Source organism: Manacus candei, unplaced genomic scaffold (assembly GCF_025592945.1).
Source record: "Manacus candei isolate 608988 ecotype Guabito, Panama unplaced genomic scaffold, ASM2559294v1 h1tg000049l, whole genome shotgun sequence".
Classification (NCBI taxonomy): domain Eukaryota; kingdom Metazoa; phylum Chordata; class Aves; order Passeriformes; family Pipridae; genus Manacus; species Manacus candei.
In genome coordinates, this window is record NW_026138097.1 from 6,316,161 (window position 1) to 6,337,003 (window position 20,843).

Sequence of the window (20,843 nt, forward strand, 5' to 3'; positions counted from 1 at the left end):
TCCCTGGAGGTTTTTAAGATGTAACTGGACATGGCACTTAGTGCCATGGTCTAGCAACCATGGCGGTGTTGGATCACAGGTTGGACTTGATGACCTCAGAGGTCTTTTCCAACTTGGTTAATTCTATAATTCTATGATTCTATGAAATCTGTGGAAATCTTCTTTTCCTTTAAGTCTTTCATTACCTTATGTTTTATAATAGATAGTTTGGCCTCTTTCACATCCTGAATTAAAAGTATCTTAAAACATAAGCAGGTTGTTAGCTTGGATGACACTTGTGAAGGCATTTGACCAGCTCAGCAGCCTGCAGAAATGGCAACAGTACTTCTAGCATTTAAAAGATACCTATCAAAGGCATGTATTTGAAACAGCATCCTAATACTTTTACACAACTGCCTTATCTGAGGATAAAGTCTTTCCAGCACCTGAAGTTTCTTATGATTTTTGTTTCTGGGATATTCCAAGTGGTGATATGATCGCCCTTCACATACTTACCTAATTCCCAAGTTATTTCAAAAGACATCATATGAAGTAACATCATTTCTGAGCTAAAGCTCCACACTGATTCTTAAAGTTTATGTTACTATGAACACAAAATACAAGCAGAACTATCAAAATTGTATTTCTTCAGTTGTACAAGAAAAGTTAGCTTGGATAGCACATGGATGTCTCAAAGGAGAAACAGAGCAAGGTTCATTTATCTTGTACCAGCCCTAGACTTTTACTTATGTCAAAATAGACTTGATACTACTTTTTGAACACTTTTTTATGTGTGTTTGACAGCAAATCCAGCTGTCATTTTGTCTGTGGTACAACTAAACCATAATTGATGTCCTGTATATTTAATTACTTACCTAACGAACTTAACATAGAAATATCAAGAGATACATCTGAATATGGTTTCATAGAGAGAAAATCCAAGTCAGAAGAGTTACTGTCTCCAGCAGATTCTCCAACCTATTAAAATACAAGAAATAGAAAGACCAGCCATAATGACAAGCTGTCATAATAACTTTCTAATGTTTAAGATAAATGCAAAATCCATTCCCTCAAAAGTGTGCATCACAACACTTGAGACTGGGGAATCCATAACCATCTTGGCCAACCTGAAATTCACAGAGACTTCAAACATGGTTCCAGGACAGACCAGTCGTATCAATGGCAAAGGATGTGCACAGTAATCTAAGTATCTTTTATCTGATATCCAGAACTGTTGAAACTCAATTACACACTCAACTCCTTCATGTCTCACAGAAGAACCCCAGTAGGTGTCCCTATCATGAACCACTCCCAGATCCCCTTTTCCCTCATCTCCTCAATGCAAGAACACTGGATTTATTGATATTTTTAGTATGCTGGGCCTTCCTATACACGGTATCAGCTGGAACTGGCCTCTCTAGTATTTCTCCTATACATGTGCATAATTAAATACAGCCTGCACTACAACAATTTCATTTCGTTCCACACCTGTTGCCATACTGCTAATGTAATGGTACGAAGTTAGAAATCAAAGTAAAAGTCACTAAGCTTCGAAACCTATTCTAACAGAAGTCTATGAGGATGCCTATTCCAGCAGGAGAAATAAGACACTCAGGTAAACACATGACCAGGTATTATCTTTTAGAAATATGAAACTTAGCACTGTAATGAATTAATTTAACCATTCACCTTCTAGACAAAGATGACTTTTCACAAAACATAATGAATACTTATAAAACTATAAAATTTTATTAGTTGCTATATTGTAATCCATATAATTTTTATGTGAATTGGCATGGAATGCAATGCATTAGTTCTGTTGTCACAAATACATTGAAAGATAAAACCCGCACCACTTAAAGAAATATTTGATTAGTAGCTGTGAAAGCATAAAAGATATGCATTTTTTACCCATTCTACAACATTTTCAATAGATGTGGTAAAACTAATCAATACTAATGATTTTTTACAATTTTACAGCAGGTTGAATCTCAAATATTCATCAGCAGATCAAGTATTGTTTTCAGTTTCCTAAGTGATCTTCCTGCATTGGATTTAATTACACATGCTGAAATAAACTGGAGAATACAGAACAATAAAGCCACTAACTGTCAAAGAATTAATTTTCAGTACTGAAACATTATTCTAGATACTGTAATTCTAATATTCTACTTCAGACTATGCACATCCTTGCCCTGAAACAAAATGAATGTCTCAATACTACTTTTTTGGGGGTTTTTATGTTTTTTTTTTTCTGTTGTTCCTCTCCAACCATCTTACCATAATCTGTTTGGAAGAATCCAGACAGGTATTATGCAACTTGTGTTCTTCTTTTATAAGAACTGGTAGAACCTAAAGAACAAAAGAGTATTTTAGATCTTAGCATTTCATAGCTTATGTTTATATTTCCTAAAAATGTTTTCTAATAATGCTTGTGTAATTTACTGGTTTAGCACAAGAAGACCCTGGGCCACCACAGAACACTATCACATTTAGTGATGTTTGAGTAGAACCTTTATGAAAAAAAAAGACTAGCTCTTTTCTAAGGGCAACCATATACATTCATATAAACAATTTAGAACTAACCAGGACAGGCTCTTCAGGACTAACCTAACAGCCTCCTCTTTCTCCTATACTCCACTTACCATCTTTTTCTGCATTACTATACAGAACAGATGCACATTACATAAAATCAAGAACTTGAATGCTGGAAGAACATCACTTTCTCTACCTTAAATGCCCAAACACCTTTTCAAGTTTTAAAAAAAAACCAAACAGACTGAATGTCAACATAACTTACCTTAACTTCATCCAGTGGTTTTACTGGGATGTTTCGCCTCTGGAAAGAAAGAATACTAACAATTGCTTATATTCAACATATTAATAAAGACCTCTTTCTTGTACAATTTCAAGTATTTTCAAACTTCATGCACAAAAGAAGGTTAGAGACAGCTAAGTTTTTCACATATCTGCAATGCAATTACAATGTAACAGTTAATGTTCTGCAATAATTTAGCATTATGCATTTTAACTAATCTTTGAGTCCCCTTATGCTATTTCCTCTGTTCACAAATTTTATATTCAAAAGCAGTATCTTAGTCACTACTTCAGTAACTTCTGAATCACAAATCATCTAAGGTTGTACTTTTAGAGATACTAATTCTTACTCAAATGTAGCAGCACAAAATGCTCAAGCATAAAACACCATGGCATATCATCACTGAAACACATATAATTATGTGAAATCGGCGTATATCAACATATGTCACAACTGAACAGCACTTCTAAGTGTAAATACCCATTGACCATTTGAAAGGTCTTCAGAAATTCTCATACGGAACCACATTCATAGAACAAGGTGGCAAAAAGGAAAAGGCACATTTGTGAAGCTAAGTTCACTATGTTGTATACACACATTTGTATATGTGGAGAGTATTCAAAGTACAGGGTTGTAACTTTTTTTAACTAATCCTTTACATTTCTTCCTGTTTCATATACAGTCTTTTTCCTGGTAAAAAATAGCCAGAAAATTCTGAAGGATTTTCTTGTGGTTTTCATTCTATTGCCTCCTTTTCCCGAAACACCACGCACCTTATTCTCTTTCTAAGTGTGCAGAGATTCAGCATAATCTCATTTCCACCATGTCAGGAAATCTAAGTACCTTCCATCTTCCCATCCTGCCTCCCTTTTTTTATTCCTCAATCATTCACAATGTCAGCATTTTAAATAGCAGACAATTATTTCAAACTAAGAGTGGTTTTCAGAGTGAAAATAACATGCAATTTCTATTAGACTATTTGGTCTTGGGAATGCAAACATTCCCACTAGAATCATACATATTTCTGAGAAAAATCTCTTCTGCAATCTTAGTATGAATCCCATCAGGAGAGTGTTTTTGTAAATAAGTTCTTCCTTCAGACATACTACATGAATTTAAAAGTTAGCACTGTTGGGTAAAAGATACCTGTACAGTGATATTAATCTGTTCTTCAACACTACTTCCATGTTCCAAACAATTAATTCTTCCACAAGAAGTATATTTTGCATTTCAATTAAGAAAAAAACCAAAAACCTCAACAAAAGCATAGCAATATAACTCAGAAGTAGGTACGTAAGTTATCACATTGAGTGACAAGGCTGCCCAAACACTATTCAGTTAGTTGGACCCTGCTTTGTCACATGCCCCCACCCCTTCCTTTCTGCAGCTATATAGTGAACCACAGAGAACTGATCGAGCCAGAGATAAGAAAAAAAATTACTCCTCTGTTGATTAATTCAGTCTGTAATTTGGCTCACAGCATGGCTGCTTGAACGGCTAAGCCTGAACTGCTTAAACTGACAGTGGAAAGCAAAGCACTTCATACAACATTGAAAAACAAACAGGTTCATTCTTGTTCTGATGAACTTGTGACACTCCTGTGCATCAAGAACACACCTGCTTTAGCTGATAAATAGTTTTGGAATGATCGCCACTGGTGATCTGGTCCAGAAGATCATCCACTATTTTCTTGCTGTAACTTCCAGCATCCTTCACGAATTCTTGTAAGCTAGCAGGAATGGAGATAAGCATTACAGAAAATGTTTATTTTCGTAAAAAATATTTCAACTCAAAATACGGTTTTCCCCAACAACACTACATTACACCTATATTTTCTTTGTTCTTTAACTCTTCCATGCTTCTTCAGAAAAGCAATTAAGACAGAGATTTTTTCTTTTTTCTATCATTGATAGTCAGTTAAAAAACAAAACCCAAAAAAGAGAAAAAAGCTTACCACTAATTCTTTTGGTCCAAGATTAAGAATTAATGAAAAGTGGTATTTCCCTTTTCAAGTAACTTTAACTCTTTTGAAACTCCTTGAAAAATATCACTGTTTTAAAGCCACTGAAATCTATTACTTGCCTATTTAAACTTATTTTCGGATGGGTGTAAAGCAGAACACTAAAGCTTTAGCAACCTGTAATATGCTGTTGTTGAAGACACTAATAACAGCCTTGCAATAAAATTGGATAATTTAAAAGGGCAAATGGAAAAAAAAAATGCATCCTCCTACCTACAATCAAAAGCAAAAAACCAAAAAACCACCACAAAAACCCCACCAACCAGGATGAAAGCTAGCTTCAAGTTTTATGGTGATTTGTTTTAAAAATAAGTTTTAGAATAAAATATCAGGATCTGAACACTCCTATTTGGCATTTAGTCCAAATTACTTTGCATAAAATTACTACGATAAGTTAGACTTTCTAATTAGGAAGTGCTTACCTTAAGGCACACTGTATTCCAGTTTCATCACCATATGCTGAGTACAAGAGTTCCATCTCGTCTGGTTTCAAATCATGAAATATAGAGTTGTTTTGCAAGGAAGGTGCTGTACTAGCACTTGTAAGAAAGGTTACTAAGGTAGAAGAAAGAGATGATAAATGATTAACACAAGTGTAAAAGACCACTTGGGCAAAAAAATTGTTTTCTGAAACGGATACAGAAAGTGCAGTGTCTTTTTTTCTCCAACTGAAATCAAGAGCAATATCTCAAGGACACTTCCAGACTCTAGAACGAGTGCAACTATTTTGACCATATAAACAAACGTATTTATATTATTGGAAAATCAAGAACTAAGTTAAGTACCACACTCCCAGAAAAAAAAGATTCATGGCCACACCTCCTTTTATATTTCTATTTTTTGTGTGTGTCTACTTTAGTGTTGGTTACTAGTCAGTTTCTGGACAGCAGATTAGAAACTATTAAAAATATCAATAATACAAGGAAAAAAAAAATCCACAGTCTGCGAAACCCTCATCATGTGATGCAAAAATGCAAGTGACTGAAAGTTTTTTACCCTGAACTGTAAGTACAGTTAGTCTGGAAAAATTATCTCCCACAAAGAAAACACACTACCATTATTGAAAAGCTTCTAGTGTGGTTGTAACACTAAGGCAAAACATTAATCCATAAACTTCTAATTAAGTGATGTTTAATAAGAAGAAAAGTCATTTTAAAACTGCATTCTGCTGTCAGTGGAATAATTATACACTATAAGAATAACCAAGCAAACTTTCATACCAAGACAGGTAAAAACTGTAACTATTTTATTTCAGGTAATTGCTCAAATATTTAAAAAACAAAAAGCTAAAACATGTTCTTTGGCATTTACCTTTATTTCTTCGTTCATCTTTAAAGCCCAGTGTAGTGAAGCCAGGTAGTAATTTGCTTGACAGTGAACTCAGATCCACTGGGTGAGTCTCTTCCTCTAATAATTTGATTTAAAAGAAGACTTAGAAAAGCATTTAATGCATACAATTTATGGTGAATATTTAGATTTTACTATTTTAAAATGTTGCAATTAACATAAAGACTAAATGTCTTTTAATCTATACATTAAGCATAGGTACTGTAATTCAGGTTCTCCATTTAAACTTCAAACACATGCTGTAAATATGTTTCCATGTCTAATTGACAAGATCTATGGCTTACTTATTTCATTTTTAGAGTATACATCAACGTGTGATGTATACTAGCTGATTCACAAACATTCAAGACCCAGATTTTATGAAGTGATAAAAGCAGTTTCTTGTGTTGACTAAGTGGTAGTTCGTTTACAGAAATCCAGACACCATTACCATCACTGTCTAAACTTTCAGTGGCCTAATTTCAGAGGTATTAAAGCACATGAATTTTATTAAATTTTATTTTCAGATATAGGGAAGGGCATGTTAGCAGACAAAATGCTCAATTTCATTCCAGAAAAATTTACTATCAAATGAAAAAGAATTGAGACAATAATAGTGTTAAAGGCTCGTGTCTCCCAGTGTGATTAGTCTAAAGCACTCATATATTCATCAATGAAACAAGAGATAAGCTGTGAACAAATTCCAATCTCAAAAGGTGCAAAGAAAGTTCTAAATCAACATGCCATACAGGAGCATAAAGACTATGACATTTCATTCATTACAAACTTTCAAAACTTCTGCATTTTGAGCTTGAAACTAAAACAAGTGAAAAGCATAAGCCAGTATAAATAGCATATAGTAGTAACAGAACAACAACAAAAAAACCCAACAGAAAAGATCAAGAAATTTAGCTAATGATTTAAATCAGGAAATAAAAAGGTAAAAGATTATTCTGAATTTCATTCTGTGCATTGCACATTTACATAGGATTACAGCACTTTCATTCACCTTCAGACTATTAGGTTTTGACACTAAACTGTATTTGCAGCAAAAGCTTGTATTCCAAGTCTTTATAAAGTTGTAGCAGTGTATAAGTGCTTATAAAGAGATATTATTTTATCTTCTTACTGTTAGAAATAGTAAAACAGAGCACCTAAAGAGTGAAAATTTGGAAGGTAAAGAGAAACAATTTGGGGTGTTTGGGAAAATGGTTTGGGAAATAATTAATGAACATAATAAAAATTGTTTAAAAATTAAAAAAAAATTAAAACTCATCTATACTACACAGGATCCTTAGGTACAGTTAAGACTTCAAAATCTGCTAGAACATTCAAGACTGCTTTTACCTTCTGCTTCAGGATCAGATGAATTTACTACGCTAAATAATAAAGTTCCATCTCCATTTTTTTTCAGATAACCAATCTGTGAACAGAACCACAAAGATATAGAAGTAATCATTCAAAACTGTTGAAAATTCAAAGAAGGAGTTACTTCCTTAAGAGAAAACTATAAAAATCATTTTTAGCTGCATTGGGATCCTGCACTGTGGTATTCACTTTTTAATACAGAGAATTATGAGTCACAGTTATTTAGCACCACTTAGCAAATGCTTCAGAACAGAAGACTTAGGAGTAGAAGTTCATATATGCAACTCCTTTTTCATCTTTCTATATCAGATCTAATGTTTTCATCCAAACAAACCCAATTCCATTATCATTAGCATGAAGCCAGCCTCTCTGACTACTAAATCTAGAACACACTTTCTTTTTAGAAGCAGAACTCCTAGCCACAATCTAAGTCACTGCTTATTTTCAAATCTAGAATGAACTGCTTGTTTTCATATCACACCCACAACTTTCTCTAATTAGAAGTACTTTTATGAGCACACAGTCAAATTCTTAAAGAGGAAGAAGTGCTGTGACAGACGTATTGAATCACTCAAGCACAGTGCTCAAAACACACAGGTGAAAGACAATAGAGTACACCAGGGTCTGTAAAGATAGAGCCAGATCTGATGCAACAAGCAAAGCTGATGCCAGAAACTGACTACACATGAATTGGGCAAAAAAAGACTAACCTCTCAGTAAACGGGGAAAATGAAAACTATTCTCTCCCTACAGAAATATTAGTAAATACTTTGAAGTAAATTGAAAAATAAATCTCTCCCTATTTTGGTTTTTTCCTCCCTTCCCTCTGAAAAACTTTAAAACTCTTTCTATACAGGAGGCCAAAGCTAAAGCTGGCATAAAATAAAAACAGAGCTAAGAAATGCTGGGAAGAGAATGAACAGGAAAAAAATACCTTCAAGTAATGGCAAAAGTTAACAATGGCTGAGCTCTAAAAACATGCCAGTGTTACCTAGACTCTGGGACACAGAGTGAGTTGTCCGGCTGATTAACAGCCTAGACAATGAAGAGCAGCACACCTCGAGGAACTTTCTCAAAAACAGACTGCATCAGCATGAAAGGCCTTTTCAGTGAAGCTAGTAATTAGCAGAAGACTGGTATTGCTTTAAAGAATTTTTAAAAAGCCACTGTTAATCTGGAGGTTTCAAACAGCCTTCAATCCTAGCAAGTCTTCTAATTGTCTAAAGAAACAGAAATATACTGAAGCTAAATCTTCACCCACTATTCTTTGAAGCTTTACTTCCTAATCCAGTTGAGCCTAAGGTGATTGCAATAACAAGGGCCACTGCTCAAGAAACAGACATTTAAGTTTGAAGACACAACACCACTAATGCTTCAAAGCAAAGTTTCTTCTGCAACAGTTGTTAAAAAATTAGGTAGATAAGTCAGGATGTAGCAACATCCTAATTCTTTTCTCAATTGCAGTGGCCACTACAGTGACAGATGAGAAATGAGAACAAGGGTGGTAATAAGAGTCCACATGAGTCAACCGAAACAGAGTAAACGTATCTCAATATAGGTCTGTAGTGAATGTCTGTAGCATTCTCTCCAATCCCAGCATGAAGAAACGAAGGAATCCACCACCACTATCACACAGCCCATAAACAGTTTGTTCTAAGAAAACTGCACCAATGGCATCATTGTCCTTCTAACCCTTGGAAGGGCACAAAAGCCAAACACATGAACAACATCAGAATCACATTCAGAACTATCAAACCTGCTCTCTTATCCCAGTTATTGAAGGATGTCTGTATTTTGTACTCATGCTACAGCTGACAGCTACTGCTTGTAGGTACAAAACTACAAGAGGTTACAGACTCTTCCCATGGAAAACTTCCCATTGGAATTTAACACTTAAAAATTCCTGAATTCCTTGGGGGGGGTGGGGCAGGGAAGAAGGAATCCTAATAACACTTCAACCTATGCATAGTTTGCTTTTTCTGAGGTTGCAACAGTAAGAAGAATGTGATGTTATTTTAATCACATGCTAAGGGCTGAAATTCAAGACTGAGCAACATTTCACTGCTTCCTGCAAGAGAATTTTCAAAGATGTTCAACACACAATATAACCCGAGATCCATTTAGGACACCCTACAATGGCTTTCAGTGGGAACTAAATGATACACAACAGCCATACTGGCAATCCATACAGAGCATACATCCTAGATGTTACAGTCCCAGAAAACACAACACCAAAGCCTGTCTCCTAGCACGAATCAAAGCATTCAGTAGTCAGATACAAAATGGAATTGCAAACTGCACTGTGCAGTGGACCTTGCTGTTGGGTAGATATCGATTGATCCTATCCCGAGCTTCATCTGCCGCATGTTCCACTAGCGCCAGGACATGCTCTTCAGCAGTGCTGTCTGTCAGGCTGCATGCGTTTCCCTCAGGTTCAAAAATGCAGCTACAAAACAGAAGAGGAACAGCTGTAGAAATTAAAAGCGAAAACAAAACAAAGGGCTGAATTCTGGGTTTTCCTAATAGAACAATCAGTCCCACTACTCTCCCAGTGTCAGTCTACTTCAGCATTTAAGTGGAATCATAATCATACTATGAACTGAAGTTTTGGAGCAGAAACTGAGAACTACTGAACTACTGAATTTCAAAAGTGTAATAGTTTCTGTACCTTGGTGAAAATGAAGTATTACAAAACAGAGACTGGGAGTAAAACTGCATTAATACAGGGTGAATGCTATATGCATCTTTAGTCTCCCACATGCATGAATATGCTATTTTCACAAATTCCAAACAGAAAGATGCAGAGAAGATATTACTTGATGAGGGATGGAAACTATGGAACTAATCAGAGAAAAAAACCAACAGGCTTATCATATCGTTGCTTGCAGTAGGACACAGCTCCCAGTCTAACAGGGAGTCCTTTACTTCCTATGTTTGTTAGTATTGGCAATTAGCATTCCTAATCAGTATTAATCACACCATTCCTTGTAATTGAAATTACTAAATTTAACATTTATCTTTCAGTAGATCCCTTTCCATTAAAGCACCAGAAAAATAAAATTGTAACAGATAAGCATTTCCAAGACGGAACAGGACATAGGTATTACATAAAATCAGAAGAAGGTAATATCATAAGGACAAGTGTGAAGATATCACAGAATATGGCAGTCTTCATTATATTTTATATATAAAGTAAACTTGGTACATCAAAATATTTCAGGGCATTATAGGGACATTAGACACTAGGGCCAAACACCTTAGGTACTGGGTAGAGCATCTCCTCACACCAAATCCATTTCTCTCTCCTGGGTTATCTTCTTCCATTTGCTTAGCTAAGAATTTCTCTCTGTATAGAGATTCAGATCCGATACACAAGTAAGTTTTGCTATTAAAGACAATAAAAAGATCACAGGATCATACTATTATGAGACAAATGTGTTATACAATTTTGTGTCATTGAAACTTAAGAAAGGGTGTACACAGCAGGAAACTCCTCAACAATTGGCACTTACTGTCACGCTCTACAGGATAATTAAAGGACAAGAATTTTAAGAGAATGTTCAGAAGGTTGCAACATCCTGAACAAAACTTTCAAAAACTACTTAAACATTAGGATGTCTGAGTGATGAAGTCACTTTTTAAACTACAGTATAGAGGTCTAAGCTGCTTTAACACTTTCCAAGCACTGACTTCCCTCTTTCCCTTTTTATAACTGTGAAATATGAAGGCAAAAATATCCGCTATTAGGTTCAATTCTCCCGCAAAGCTCTTACTGTTCATCAAAAAGAATAATACCAATCTTACTGATGCAAAAATACAAGTGTTTAAAAGGTCAAGTTAACTAGAAAAAACAAATTCATTCCAACGACTAAAGTTGCATAAACATTGAAAACAATAGGAAGGTAAATTAAGGTAAATTCATACCACAAACTCATTGCAAAGAAACCGGTACCCAAATAAAATCAATGGTCAGTTATTTTTAACTACATGAATTGTATGTTAAGGTACATATCAAAGACAGAGCAGTATTACATGGATTGGCAGTGCCATTTGCTTGCTCTTTGGCAAAGTACGAAAATACTCCTGTAGCAGAGTTTATGCAAAAATTAATCCTGGGCACCATACAAAACAAATTATGTATTTCCTAAAAAAAACAAAGAACCAAAAACCAAACTACTTCCCCCTCAAAAAGGTGCTTTCAGTTGATTTCTATATACAATTCAAAAAAGAAGGAACAAATGACATTTTGTTAGTTCTCCATTATAAAGCAACAGGTATGTTTCTGTATGCTGTCAACAGAATAGTTTCCACTAAAAAAATTACTCTGTTTAAAATTTTTTTTGAAGATACATGTTGTAGTCTTCTATTTCCACAAAACAACTACATTAAAATACCACTTCTTTCATCAGACATTAAAGAGGACTATAAAAATGCTTGAAGGGTAAAAGAAAATAAAAGATCTGGCTGATTAGAACCCTAACGTTCACTTTTAAAAAAATGAGACAAGATATTTCACCTTTTTTACTTTGAAGGTTTAGGAAAGAAGCCTGCAGAACACATCCACATGATCAGATTATTTAAGACACAACTAGTGATGCTGTGTTATAGGTTTTCTTTCTTAAAATTGCAGCTGAGATAATACTCTACAATTCAAATTCAACATCTGTCTTTGGATGTTTACGCAAGAACACTGAACAAAAGTTGCTTGTAAATTACAGTTTCTGCTAATATCTCATAAAATAACTTAACTATATTTACATTCAAAAAATTTTACTAAAATTGGATCTTAGCTGTTATAAAAACATGGTTTTGTGAAATGGGGGTGCCTATTAGTTGGAAGATTACTATTGCACTAGCAATGTATTTTATAAAGAAGCTTAACAAGATTTCACTGGGGAGATGTTATCATCTGCTCCAGAAACAATCTCCTGTATCTACACATCATGCCAGATAAGGTTAAAGTTAAATAAAATCATTCACTGATCTGGGACCACTTTGCCCTCCCAGAAAGATCCTGTTACGTTTTGATACAGTCATCCATTTTAGGAAAGGAGAAAAAAGGGACAAAATGCAAAAGGTACTTGTGGCTATATTCAAAATAAAGTAATATTTCTTAACATCATGAGAAGAAACTACTCATTACTTAATATAAAGAATAATAAAAATATCTATATAGACATTAACTGTAAGTGCTTAAAAGAATATGCAGTCATCTTCTGAATTGTTTGTTTCAAGTTGGGAATCACTGGGTTATTAAACAAGTTCTATAAATAAACAAGCAAACAAAATACAATAAAATTGTCCATTTATCCTATGGACCTCAGCAAAAAAGGCTGAAAAGAGGGTTTTTTCCTCACTTCTTTGCTGCTGTCTAATATTACAAAAGCTGCAACAAAGCAGTATGCATGCCCATTGAAACCTTTACCTAATAACTTCTTTATTTTGCTTTTTGGATTTCTTGGTAGTCTCTGCTTGTACAGGAACAACTTCAGGGACAGGTTCTTCAACTGCTGTATCTTCATCACCCAGAAGAGCTGCCTGCTGAGAAAAATCCATGTCCTGCATAAACGACATGCTGCGCTTCAAAGCTAACAGCCGTTCCTAGAATCAGAAAGGACAGAGCGGCAGGGACTTAACCTTTCCCTCATAGCCAAGATGCTATGATAATGGGATGGGATGGGAATGGCCATGGCCTTATTTTGTTCTTAATGTCTCGTTTCCAATGGCGATGCAACATGATTTGGTCATGGTAGCATGGCATCAGAATTTCTGCAGCCCAACTATCAAGAGAGAAACAAACAAACAAACAAACTGCATATACAAAACCAACTATTTTACACAAAACTTACCATCACTGTAACACATGCACACACACACACAACATGTGCACACAGAGCAGCTCAACAAAACTTCATTTTAAAAGCCAACAACTCTATTTGAGTAAAAAGTGTATTTGCAACACACCTGAAAATTCCCCCACACCCAACACCTTGAAAAAAGTAGAGCTTTCTTGTTTATGCAGAAGTAAAACTTAAATGAGATCTTGTTTTCGAAGTTTCACCCAGAAGCAATATTTGACAATAGGGTTTTATAGATGTGAATCTTAATTGCTTCCACTGAGGCCAGGGGAAGAAACTCCTACAGACTTCTGCAGTGCAGATATAGTTGAGAAATAAATAAAAATTACTGAGTTATAATAAGAATGCTATCAAGCCCTTAAATATAGCAGCACTAACAGGCACTGTTATGGTTAAACACAGAAAGATGAAATAACATTTATCATTGTCACTAATTAGGTTGCTTTTAAGTATGATAACAACAAAAAAACCCCAACTGTTTTCTGTTTTTAATAGGTCTCTTACTTTGCTCATCATCTTAAAGCCTGTGTGCAGTATCTTCTTGGCTAGCTTGTAGTAAACAGTATCTGGTCTGTTGTAAGTCATTGCATTATCACACATCAGTTTAAAATCTGCCTGTAAAATACAAGACAAAAGAACTGTTAAAAATTCTAAGTCCTTTATTAAATGACTGGAAGATACCATTCCACCATGGTAGTTCTGTGATGAACACAGTAATATTTTAGCAGCAAATTCATGGAGTAAATGCAAGCCAGAAAGTAACACAGAAATGCAAACAAGCCTTTTTTGTTTCTTCAAGATGCTCCCAAACTTCCCTTTTTAAGTAGTTGAATAAGACAGTCCAGCAAGCCAGAATTTAGAGACCTGAAGCCATTGCTGATGGCAAGGTTATTATAAATACTTTTTTACTATTTCCTACAAATCTCTGTAGCATACCTAACAAAACAGAATAATCTTTGTCAAAGCACTTGTAAGAAACATAAGCCATTCTTTGTTCACCTTGCTGGACCTTTCAAGAGAAGAGATTAACCCTGAGAAGCAAGCCAATGCTCTCTGTCAAGTTTATTGTTACATCAACACCACTCTAGGAAACAGTAATTCTGAAGGCAGCTAATAGAACTTCATGGATCAGTTAAGGAAAACTCCTTTCCTTCCAGGAGCTGGCAATATCATGAAAAGATTTCTTACTGCACTCTCTGTAAGACCACAATGCATCCAATAAAGTATTACAATAATATCAATACATAAATTAGCTATGGCAAGTTGCCAATAAACTTGCCAAGTAACTTTCTGCCATTTCAAATGAAGCCATATGGAAAATAAGACAATTAAAGATAAAAAATACGTAGTTGTTATTGACTCTTACACAAGAAGTTTCAGTATATCCATAGTTCTCTTGCAGACAAGTCAAAATTACATTTTAATCAATTTAACCAGGTCTAGATTAAAAAAAAAATGAAAAAGAAGAGGCAAGGAGAGGAAAAAAAGAGCTCCAGGTTCTTCAACCACTTAAGTCTTCATGATTGCCTCACTCCTGTTTAAGTCTAGCAGCATGTTTTCCATAGAACTTTAGAACATGTTTTTGGTATCCACAGTAATTTGTAGTAGACTGTAGTAGAATCTGACAAATACAGAGTATTTGTAACACACTGAATACACAAAAGTGCTCAGTTCTGAACAAAATGTACATTAATTAATGTCAGAAAAGCTTCTACGGTTAAAAAGAATCTTCAGTTTCTTATTAGTTCTGAAATATCTACATCTTTATTAATTCACCTTGAATTCAGTGACTGATTTGTATTCATTTGCTGCAATTTTTTCCTTCATCGTACCAAAATCCATAGGGTGTTTTATTATCATGGAATATCCAGGAGCGATGGCATCCGTGACTGGAAAAGCAAAAAACCCATGAGGATCTTTCCTAAAAATAAAAACAATACATTTAGATTTATAGCAGCAAACAGAACAGTTCTTGTTTTTATACCACAATAATGACATAATGGTAGTACTTATAAAAGAAGAAAACACCAAAAGCATTCTCATAAAACAGAAGAATGTTTGACAAATTTCTTGATAAATTAAAGCATTTTGATTATACCTTTGTAGACTTTTTGAAACACATTAAAAAAAGTCTTTCAATTCAATGATCAAATGATCAACTTAAGCTAGTTCTTGTAATTTTTAATTAATTTTTGTATGTTTTCTACATCTCTACGCTCCAAATTGGTCTTTTGGCTTCACTGAGTAAAAAAACCCCAATTCTTCTTGTTCATTAGGTCCTCTAAAAATAAATACAATGTTTAATATTTTTGAACTAGTTCCCAATTCAGCTTATTGCTATGTAATAAAAAGGATTTTTTTTTTAACATGAGGTACAGGCATAAGATCTTATTGAAAACAGTAAAATAAAAAGCCTCTCCAAATCAAGGGGATTATCAAGTAAGCAGGTATAAATTTATTTTGTATCTGACAGGGGACACAGAAATAAACATAATTAAATTAAAACAGTTCAATCTTTTAAAGCATTACAGAATCATAACTGGGTTTTAATCCCTAAATTAAATCATCAGTATTTAATAAATTTAAAATGGCAATTACACTGGCCCAAAACACTTACTTCCCTGTTAAATGCTAGAATTGTCAAGTTGGTAATAGTTTCCCCAAACTAATCTTTAAAAACTACCAGGTCTGGCATGATTGCAAAGGTTAACAAATATACTACAGTCAGTCTTCAGGCACTATTTTCAAACATAAAACCAGGAGAAGAAGTTGTAAAGTAACACATATAAATATGCATTAGACGCTGTCAGCACAGCTGAACGTACAATACAGTTTATACCTTTGGAGCTGCCGAAGGAAGTGTTCTAGTAATTGCTGGATCGGTGTGCTCTCGTTTTCAGCTGCATTTTGAGATGAAAACACAGATAAGTGCAAGGAAACAGAATACAAGTATATTCATTTATTTAAAAAATATAAATACCAGAGAGAACATCTTAACTACAAGTACAGTTTGTATATCTGAAGCTCAGCGTGACACATGTTTCAAAGCAGAAGCATACAGTACCTATTTCTTCTCCTTTACTGTTTTCTGAGCTTTCATCACATTAAAAACTAATAGACATTAAGTCAGATGTAATGCTAAGTCTAGTAGCTCTAAGAATATATATTAATAAGATTAAAATAAGATGTTATATATTTTTACAGGAAAAGAAAAGTGAAACTTGGTTGCTGAAATCATGCAATTGGGAAATCCACATTCTTACAACATGTTATCAGTGCAATTTTAGTGGTTTCTTTACCATTAACCCCATGCAATTAGCTTCTCTGAACCTTTCAATCACTGAGTGACAAACAGATGCAGATTCACTGGCACATGAGGTACTGATTACAATTTCACTTCCTGTACAGGTACAAATTACACGATTAATACTACTCGTTAATTACTTGTTCCATAGTTCAGAGGGGTTGCCTTTAATGTGAAGTTTGAAACACTAAACAAGCAGCATGCTGAAATCTAGAATTAAAACTCCAACTCTTCACCATGATATTGGAGTGACATTTCCCTTCTTAACTGGAATAGGTGAGGTAATTTATATGCTTTGAAATATTATTTTGCAAGCAGATGAAAATAGAATAATAAAGAGACTAGTTTTTAGCCTAGGTTCAGTTTTCCAAGGTTCCTGACTACCCCGAGACATAAAACTCTGACCAGAAAATTTCAGTTACCTTGACAGTTGATGGCCAACATTCCTTAATTTAATGCCCAGTCATAATTAGAAAACTTCTCAATGAATTACTTGACCAGTCAAAGGGCAGTATTCCAAAGACAAGACACACAATATTCCTAAAGACACAGCTTTTTGCTACCAGGTTCCACTTTCAAGCATATGTGTAACTGAGATCATGATGTATTTGAAAATTCTCTTAAGTAAAAGTTTCCACTGGATAATGTTGAGTTTTAACTATCAAGCAATGGCTACAGGTAGAAAAAGCATGACAAAATCTGAAATGAATAAACATACAGAAGTTGCCACACACAGTTCATAAATATTTTGGTTGGCGACAAGAATTAAAGATTGGTAAATGAAAAATAGGGTGGTGGGGGGTGGTGTCTATGGTCTTTAGAGACACCCTATCACAACTTCCTGTTAATGAAAATAGATACTAAAACTCAACATATGTTATAAAAAAAAGACTAACAACTAAGCAGTCTTCACAAGATTTTTTCTAAGGAAAACTGAAAATTCAGACATTCTGATCACTGTTCAGTAAATGCTAAGGATAAGGCACTAGGGGAACACTGTGCACAATAATACTTTTATGCTAGCTTTATTCTGCCAAGTAATAGAAGCCAGAGACAGATGTCCCTGGCAACTTCAGTCACCTGAAAACAAACCTACTAAAACCTGTAAGCACCATGAGGAATACTGACTTTTCAGACAATGCAAAGTTCTAAATGCTGAAAAAAGTGAAGTCTCTAGATTTCAGCAAATCTTCACGAAAATTTTACATTTTGGTACCTTTGACAAAACTTCATTGTGCATGCTTTTAAAAACAACCAAAATGATTTAATTCCTCACGCTGCTCACCTGGCTGAGTTCTGCATGCTCTGACAGGACGATCTGGAGGAGGTTCAACCTCTACTTTTTTCCCAGGATCAAAGTCATCAGTTTCTCCTTCAGTGTCACATTGTTCTTTCTCCCTTTTCCTCTTTTTCTCTTCCTAGCACAGCAGGAAGAAGACATCTTTTAGAAGAACATACTTGGAATGTGCAATCCCTCACACCAAAAGAAAAGAGACAGTGATTTCTTTCACTTGGAATAATCATTCTATATCTTAGTCATAATATGGTTTAAACAACACTGCATATATTTTCACTATCACTTTTTCAATTTTCTTCTCCAATTAAAACTAAACTGTTCATCTTTTGCTACTTTGTATTTAACATAGTATTGTACTATCGTTACCGTACTTTCATGGAAAAGAATGTTGAACTCTGAAGCTATTTATATGTAAAATTTCAGGATAACAAGTTACACTAGAGAGCAAAGGAAGTTAATTTACTATTCGGTAAAGATTAGTCTGGAGCTCTGCTTTGATCAGTGTACTTTTGTTTGGTGCATTGAACAGGAATGAGTAAAGTATATGATAATTCACAAAGCCCACAAAAGAACCACAAGGACTGCTCTGTAACAGTGGTGTCAATTAATGATCTCTTCCTGAGCTTCACAGCAAAGGCAAGCCTAAATCATTCCTATAATCTTGCAGTCATTATCCATGTTTTCACAGAAAAGCATATTTTCATTAGCCTTGTTTAGTCTGCTGTTTTGCTTCTTAAGTATCTGTTAGCTTATTTTGAATGCACCAACAGTGAAGTTCTGGGAAAAAAATCCAAACAATCCCCACACTGTAACTTAGTAAAGGCAATTGATGATGCAATATCTTGTATGAAGGACAGTTGTTTTGCTATATTTCAAATCCCAGCCATACTCTTAACTGAAACATTTGTACTAAGAAAATTTTGCACTGTCTATGCTGTATTCAAGAGTTTCTAACGATCCTATGAGATATGTCACTTTCAAGCAATTGAGTCTAACAAATCAATTGGAAATGACAGATGTTAGCCACAAACCCATACACAGTAGCACCAAAAAAAACATGATATGAGCAAAACTACAAAACAAAAAAAGAACTAAAAAAGCAGAGGTCAAAGAATCATCAGTACACAAAAGAAATACCATTAAAATTAAATTGCACAAGTAACTGTACTGTCAATGCCTTCTTGCTGATTTCAATCAAACTCCTCAAGGTTCAACACAGACAACTAAGGCGACCACACCATTTGCTACTAGCAAAGTCACAAAGCCTTGCATGAAGGTTATTCTAAGAGCCAATCTAACTATTGTACCACAGTACTCAACAGATCAGATCTCAGAAAGCTGTTTTGAGCAAACATCAATTTCAATGTCCAGTAACTTGGCATATCTCAAGAAGAGAAATGCAACCAAGATTTATTTGAAAAGCTGAAAATACCCTCCCTGAAAGGGTAGCAAAACATGATTGTGACCTGGCTGAAATACAAAACATCCAACTTAAAAATGGAAGTATTCATTCAAAGCAAATAAATAAGAAAAATGAGCAGTTACAAGAAGGAAGCTTTTACTTTGTTCATAGATTCATCACAAGTATATATCTCCTTTAAATGGCAGAAATACACCAATACACACCCAAAGGTTTTCTAAATTTATGAGGTGCTGAGTTCAGACAGTAGGCTTCTCGGAATAGTGATTTAAACAAACAAACAAAAAAAAGCTCTGGTACTCTGCACCAGATATTAGATCTGCTAAGCAAGCATGGTGGCTGCTGCACCTCAATTCTAAAACTCTCAGCTTACCTTTCTTTTTCTTCTTTCTTCATCATCTAGATGCTTTTCTTTTTCCTTCTCAGACTTTTTTTTCTTTTTTTTCTTCTTTTCTTTATGTCGTTCTCGCTCATGATCTGATCTGTCATCATAGTAACTGGAATCATGCCCTGATCCAGAGAGTTCGGTCACTTCGCTTCCTCCAACTTTAAGCACCAGCTTTAAGGGTTTTTCCAAAGGTTTATCCACATAATCTAAATTAAAAAAAACCAAACAAACAAAAAACAAAAACAAAAAACCAAAACAAACAAACAAACAAACAAAAAACAACCAACATTTCATAAATGCACAGAGAGATGATAGCACACAGCAATTACAGAATCACAGAACCAATTCAGTTGGAAAATACCTCTGAAGTCATTGAGTCCAATCTATCACTAAACAACACAATGTCAACTAGATCATGGCACTGAGCGCCACATCCAGTTTTTCCTTAAACACCTCTAGGGATAGTGGCTCCACCACATCCCCGGGCAGCCCATTCCAATATATAACCACTTTTCCTCCAAAGAAATTCTTCCTAATGTCAAACCCGAACCTCCCCTGCTGCAGCTTGAGGCTTTGTCCTCTCATCCTATCACTAGTTCCCTGGGAGAAGAGCCCAACCTGGCTACAACTTCTTTTCAGGTGTTTGCACAGAGTGATAGGGTCATGCTGGAGCCTCCTGTTCTTCAGGCTAAACACCCTCAGCTCCAAAGCTGCTTCTAGAAATACTGTTTGTAAGAATTTGCTGCACGTCAAAAATATACACAATACATTTGGAAACAAAACAATACCTAAGACTCATAAATCCAAACTAATAGACAGTCGTTCAGTACATGTTACGTTGTGATTTTCCACAAACCCGTAACACGGAAGAAACCGACTCCTCGGCTTTCCCTGAAAACGCTGCAAGATCCTTGTCAGAGCAAGGTGAAATTAAGCATCACTCGAGCACCGCAGAGACCGGATCCCACCAGGAACAGCCGCAGGAACCACGGAGACGCCCGGGCTCACAACCCACCCCTCGTCCCGCGTTCCCCAGGCCTCCCCCGCCGCCGGCAGCCCCGGCAC

General features: G+C 35.1%; 1 protein-coding gene across 6 annotated transcripts in view; it reads right to left on the reverse strand.

The window, feature by feature from the left end:
- BRD9 (bromodomain containing 9) overlaps positions 1 to 20,843 on the reverse strand; it is a 28,687-nt gene that overhangs the window by 7,585 nt on the left and 259 nt on the right. Inside the window, exons 2-16 of one of the 6 annotated variants that reach the window (XM_051798894.1) lie at positions 19,764 to 19,984; positions 17,959 to 18,091; positions 16,209 to 16,269; positions 15,146 to 15,290; positions 13,874 to 13,984; positions 12,937 to 13,049; positions 10,768 to 10,857; positions 9,825 to 9,957; positions 7,491 to 7,566; positions 6,129 to 6,224; positions 5,240 to 5,372; positions 4,415 to 4,526; positions 2,780 to 2,818; positions 2,260 to 2,331; positions 855 to 957 (exon numbers count right to left, since the gene is read on the reverse strand). In XM_051798894.1, coding sequence (XP_051654854.1) covers positions 855 to 957; positions 2,260 to 2,331; positions 2,780 to 2,818; positions 4,415 to 4,526; positions 5,240 to 5,372; positions 6,129 to 6,224; positions 7,491 to 7,566; positions 9,825 to 9,957; positions 10,768 to 10,857; positions 12,937 to 13,049; positions 13,874 to 13,984; positions 15,146 to 15,290; positions 16,209 to 16,269; positions 17,959 to 18,091; positions 19,764 to 19,984 — 1,638 coding nt within the window. Of the gene's footprint in view, positions 1 to 854; positions 958 to 2,259; positions 2,332 to 2,779; positions 2,819 to 4,414; positions 4,527 to 5,239; positions 5,373 to 6,128; positions 6,225 to 7,490; positions 7,567 to 9,824; positions 9,958 to 10,767; positions 10,858 to 12,936; positions 13,113 to 13,873; positions 13,985 to 15,145; positions 15,291 to 16,208; positions 16,270 to 17,958; positions 18,092 to 19,763; positions 19,985 to 20,843 lie in introns of all 6 variants that reach the window. The other 5 variants (XM_051798893.1, XM_051798892.1, XM_051798897.1 and 2 more) reach the window with 5 other exon arrangements.